We start from the raw sequence: 6,000 nt of genomic DNA, 5'->3' as shown, positions 1-6,000 counted from the left end.
TGAACAAAAACCGTGGATGGATGAGCACGGGGAGAAGATATTTAAACGAAAAAATATTTTTACAAAAAGAATACATGCAAGAGCTACAATATCCAGCTTACCTGGGGATGCAGGTATGGAATTTCTATTATAAAGGGAAAAGGGCTGCGTGTTGAGGTCGGAAAACAACCATCCTTTAATCTCTTCTTTTTGGGTTGAAAGGACAATTGAAAAGAAAAAAGATGGGTCATAGAGGAGGATAAAAGAAGGAAGACACGGAAAAGCAGAGGAAGAGCAAGCCGCCTATCGTGGCAACAGTACGCTGTGAGATCTTAGATGCCAGCATGCTTCCTCCCACCACTGCTAGAGAAGTACAGATGGTGTGTCCAAAAGTGGCCCCAACTGCCACTCCCAGTGCATTTTTGTGTGTTGCCAGCTGCAGAACAAGTCAGAGGTTATGAGGAAAAGGAAATTTCTGGTAGAGGCATGGCAAGTGCCGAGAATAACATGTTAAGTATACACTCAAGATATGAGGATGAAGAAGAACATAACAATAATCAAGATTGTTACATGATCCCAAAAGTTTATAAACCTAGTTCTGAACTGTTTAGCATATCTTGATAAGTGCGTGCAAGCCATTCGAAAAGGGCATCTTCTCGTCTTAAGAAACTGACTAACAATAATTTGGAAGAGATGCACAGAATGCGCAAAATCTAATTTTAGTGACAGATCCACCACGAGTAGCAAAAAAATATTTGCTAGAACAGCACGGATGCCCGAACTTGAAAAATAAGTAGATTCATTAAAAAGGAGGTGAACCCTATATGGGAGGTCAAGCAACATCTGCTGTGGGGAATCTCACAGCAGAGGATGCAGCCCGCAGCGAGTAAGGGTCACATATAATATTGTTTGTCTCTCAAAAATTGAGATTATCGTGGAGGAAACAGCCACAGGTATTTGTATTATTGAGTGACAAAGCTCCCCAAAGAATGTAGGTCTAATGAAGAAATATACTAGTCACAGGCATAAGAAAACATCGTACTTAAAAGCAATGCAGAAAATAAACCAAAAACTGAAACCAACAAATTAAGTCGCTTACAGCAATGGTTGCAATCTGGCTGCGATCCCCCCACTCAGCAAGGAATGTTAGAATAAAAGACTGCAAAGAGAAGGCTGCAATCTCAGATGTGATTATAAACACACAGTCAAACAAATTATGGAAAAATGGTACATGCCTCCAAAAATATAGGCGTACAAAATCTTGAAAAGAAGCGCCGGAAGGTCGTTTTCCCCTGTCCAGCTTCAAGTTTCTCCTCCACCTGATTGACAAGAATAACATTCAGTGCCAAATTTGACCGTAGAGATGAAGGAAGCGGGGAAACAAGACTGTACTGTGCATAAGAGATGCTTTTATAAAGCAATACATTCCAAGAGCATCAATTAATAAACAGCTATACGATGCTCGGGGTGCAGACCATGGAGGGAAAGGAAAACTATAATAATAACACCTTGTTGGTTAAGATTCTGGTTCTTGGAAGAGTTGAACGTTTAAAATTAGGATGGCACACGAATGTAGTGAACTGCTATGGCCATGTAAAACAAACCATTCCAGTCAACAAATTCAAACTCAATACTGATATTTGAAACTAGACATCCATGATCCCATATGACTGAAAATGCACAGAATTATGTCTAGAATTCTACTATTACACTGTAAATGGTAAATAAATACCTACTTCTTCCATTTCTTTCTTCTGTGAAGACTTTGAGTCTGACCTCCAAGCAATATAAAGTAATCGCAACCCAAAGAATGCATAAAGAACTGCATATAATAATTAGAAAAAAAAATTATACAGACAAGCTTCACACAATCTTTCTAGAACCTATAAAACGGACAGAACGTCACATGTAAACATAGAATTATGAATGAAAATATGCAAAATAATAAACAAACAAGAAAAATAAAAGTCACCAAGAAGTTAGAACTGGGCAGCTAAAAAACACACACAACCCAGTCAAAAACTCTAACGGGGCAATGGGTACATTTATATTGTTCATTCTGGCTTAGTATGGTTAATAAAGATTCTCATTAAATCTAAATGAACGGAGATCAAACAAAAGGCCCATGTGAACTTAATCCAAACAGAAGCAAATTAGGCTAAATTGGGAAAAATTCTTGATCAATAACATAAATATGAATCATCATGAAGTTGGACACTTATACTAGAAGCCTGACAAAGGAAAATGGGTATATAATTGTAGTCTGGCAGAATAAAGTTGCCAAACAGGAAAGAATCAGATGTCATTGGCACAGCACAAAGATGAAAATTAAAATCTTATACCCTGTTTGGTATGTTAGAAGAGATGTTGAAGGAAAATGGAACAGAAAAAGGGAGAGGATGTGTTTTACCATACTAAAAGACCAAAATACTTTGCCAAAATCTATAGAGAGAGAGAGAGAGAGAGAGAGGCCCACTTTCAAACTCCTTCAAAGACCCCCAACCCTAGCAAACCCTTCCCCCTTTAAAGGATCTCTATGACAGTCCCCAAAATTCAACCGAAAACACTCAACGACTTCATGAGGTTGATAAAATCATGTCTGAGAATCTTGTTTTTGCGTTTGTTCATTGAATTGGATTTGTATGTGGCTTGTTGCAATTTGGTCACTAACCACCATTGATCTCACTTCCACTTGCTGTCACTATTATGTGGAAGTTGCCCTCAAGCGCTATGGCTCGAGATGTTGGAGGGCAATTTGGTCAAGAACTTCAACGCATGAGAGTCTCCGTTCCATGGAAGCCAGGCAGTTCCATGCCCCATGAGATGGAATCAGCTTCAGGCCATTTTGATGGAAGTGGCACTTAAGTTCTAGAGCAATATTCAAGCAAAATAAACACTTCCACTATTGTTTTGACTTCCTAACCTCTGATTCCAATATATCAAATGGAGCATCATATTATGTTATAACAATTAACACAAGCAACTATGAGTCAAATCTAAATACAAATAAGCTTAAACTAAATGTGTCAAGTTCACTATATCACATCCAACAAACAAACAAGTGCTATGCAAAAAGCTTCAATGACAGTGCAGATGCAACCATTGCAATTCATGTAAAGTAACGTTCAAATCATTTTTCTTATTGCTTACTCTTTATAAATAGCAAATCCTCATGAGAAAAGACAGAAATATAGCTGTGCGCTAAGTACTAATCCAAAGGATTTACCTGTAGCAGCACTATTCGTATGCTTCCTTGAAATCAAATTCGGCACAATCCTACCTAGTCCAGTAGAAAGTACCTAATTGACACGGATAACAACTTGGCAACATCAACAATAAGAATTAGAGCCCCTTAGAAGTGCTCTAAAGTTATTGAAACGTTTCATTACAATACCAAGCAAAATGCATTTGATAAAGCCCCACATTGTGTAGTCACAAGTAGTTCCAGTGGTCCTTCACTGGCATTGCTTTTTTTTCCCCTTACAAGTCACAAGCCCATTTTTAAGGATGCGTTCCTCCTTCTTTTTATAGTTTTCCATTAGTATCACATGAACAGAACGACAAAAAGATATGTATTGGAGATGAAATAGAACAGATAACAAGGGCACTTACAGTCATAATAATAAGGGCAGAGAGTGCTCCAGATAAGACGGTTGACTTAGGGTGACGCATTGCCATAAGAGCAGCTATTATAAATGTCTCATCTCCAATCTAGCACCAGCATTGTCATTCAAAATGCATAATCAGTAAATCTCACATTGAAACATTGAGAGAAGAGTTAACATGTAGGAGTAACAAAAGCATCCTCAGTCACATGATTGCTCCTACTGGCTAGTAGGGCTTCTCTTAGAGAGAAGAGTTAAGCAACAAAAACATTCTTCGTGATTTGATTACTCCTACTGCCTCGCCCGAATGCAGGATACAACTCCCCATTGCACCGTGCTCTTCAAGTGTGGTGCTAGTTACCCCCTTCTTCAATATCCCGAGGCTTCACACTTAACCAAATCAACTTGCTTACAAATTCACACTTTACAACTTTGCTTCGCGATTGATAACAAACCACAAGGATATATTTAGCGGCTAATTGCTCACAGTTAGAGTGCTTAAACTAACCTCATTGACTTTGAGTGAGTTTTTTTTTTTTTTTTGGGGGCGGGGGGTGCTAACCTCGCTGACGATGATCATCGATAGACTGGCAAAAAAAGCATCAAAGACACCAAACCCAGAATCCAGGCCAAAAGCAATGCCGGCATAAGTTGCATCATCGCTGTTTTTGACCGCATAGTTGCCTAGATTCTTCAAGGTAATCTGTCCACAGAAACTGACATCTATCATGGCACATAAAATAAATAAAAAAAACTCTTAGCTCCTATGCCGGAACTTTTCTCATAGCAAGCCCTTGAGGTTGGGCGAATACAATTTCTTATAAACAACCCACAAAATGCTTTGCACTAAAATTATTTACTCTATCCTCTTATCTCGCGTTTGTTATAATTTTTCCCAATAACTGAAGCTTTGAATATGTGATTAATAAAAGGAGGTGACGCTCACTTGGCTACGGCGGCCCAAATCCAGAGATCCACCGGAGTCTTCCTTCTCGGTATCGAGCAGAGAATCCTAAACATAGGCACAGACCACCATCAAGATGCTTACAGCTATATATGAGCATGCGAAGAGAGAATGAAGGGATAAAAATAACCGCAATGCATAAGAAAAAGGAAAGCGATAGACCTGAGCTAAGGCCAGCAGCAGGCTCAAGAACAAGACGAAATAAAAAGCGAGAATGCTTCTGCGATGGTCAAAAAGCAGGCCCATGGTAGGAATTATATGTAATCCTGTGAACTCCTTTTCTTCCTGCGGGATAAATACTAGAAAGCATACACAATAAAGTCACTCCGCGGAAAGAGAAGACGACTTTGAAGGGAATCCAGGCCGATCAAGGCAGGAACCTCACGTGTATTAACTGGATCTGTTCATTCCCTTTGCCGGTGTTAAACGCCACACTTGCAAATCGCATAGATCTGATCTGAACTGAGAGATCCTGCACCCCGTGAAGATCCCCAGGCGCCCGGCGACCCGGTTTTGCATTTATATATGGATTAAGGTATGTTCAGCACCGAACTATTTTTCCAAATATGTTTTAAAATAATTTTCGGTGCATCTAATATCTCAAACTAATTAAAACAGTGTATTCATATTCTGGACTAACAGAAAAGTTAAGTTTAACCGTTACCTTACTGACTTAGTTGAAGGTTGACTGAAAAATCTTACATGGTGGACACGTAAGCGTCCAATGTCCTAAAATAATTTATGGTGCATTCAGTATCCCAAACTAATTAAAATGGTGCGCCCACATCCCAGGTTAACAGAAAAGTCTCATTTGACTGTTACCTTGCTAAATCAGCTAAAGGTTGACTGAAAAATCCTACATGGCACACACGCAAGCGTCTGATGTGTATCATTATGACTGAAAATTTATTTTTTTTCTCCTCTTCTAACATTTATGTTTTGCCAGTTTTTAAACTTAAAAAAAAAAAAAGATCATCAATCCACCCTCTTAAATTCTGGTGCATGTACCACCTATTCAATTCTATCCTGGTCTTTAACATTTTATCTCATTTCTTCCACCGCTCTGATCTGAAACCACAATCGCCGTCACAGCACACTTCCATATCCGTCTTTGTCAACTTCTCATCCGACTCGCATTTGCTTTCCTCCTCGTAGAACACAGTAAACTCCCCCTTGGTCACTCAGTTGATATCGCTGTCGCCTTTCGAGAAAACACCTGCCGCCACCGAGCTTGTCTTGGGAGCTTTAGTCAAAATAATGCACATCAGATGCCTGCGTGTCTGCCATCTAAGATTTTTCAGTTAGTCTTTAGCTAAATTCGTAAGGCAACGATCAAACGAGAGTTTTCTGTTAGCCTGGGATATGGACGTACCGTTTTAATTAGTTTGGGACACTGGATGCACTAAAAATTACTTTAGGACACTGTGCATACCCGGAAAAATAGTTCAGGAT

At 39.2% G+C, this 6,000-nt stretch overlaps 1 protein-coding gene across 2 annotated transcripts; it reads right to left on the bottom strand.

The window, feature by feature from the left end:
* LOC114746297 (GDT1-like protein 4) lies at positions 1-5,035 on the bottom strand. Of its 2 annotated transcripts, XM_028934528.1 has the most exons (10): positions 4,934-5,035; positions 4,711-4,847; positions 4,531-4,596; positions 4,147-4,287; positions 3,592-3,690; positions 3,206-3,278; positions 1,716-1,801; positions 1,215-1,298; positions 1,079-1,138; positions 1-415 (listed from the first exon to the last, which is right to left on the bottom strand). In XM_028934528.1, the coding sequence occupies exons 2-10, from the start codon at positions 4,792-4,794 to the stop codon at positions 227-229; spliced, it is 882 nt and encodes a 293-aa protein (XP_028790361.1). In that variant the 5' UTR covers positions 4,795-4,847; positions 4,934-5,035; the 3' UTR covers positions 1-226. The 2 variants fall into 2 exon arrangements, with proteins under 2 accessions (XP_028790361.1, XP_028790360.1); XM_028934527.1 differs by having other exon boundaries at positions 4,711-5,035.
* Positions 5,036-6,000: the final 965 nt, after the last annotated feature.

This window comes from Neltuma alba, unplaced genomic scaffold (genome assembly GCF_004799145.2).
Source record: "Neltuma alba isolate B1F8T4 unplaced genomic scaffold, ASM479914v2 tig00004928_pilon, whole genome shotgun sequence".
Taxonomy (NCBI): domain Eukaryota; kingdom Viridiplantae; phylum Streptophyta; class Magnoliopsida; order Fabales; family Fabaceae; genus Neltuma; species Neltuma alba.
The sequence above is the reverse complement of the archived record's forward strand: the minus strand, read 5'-3'. Positions and strand labels throughout refer to the sequence as shown.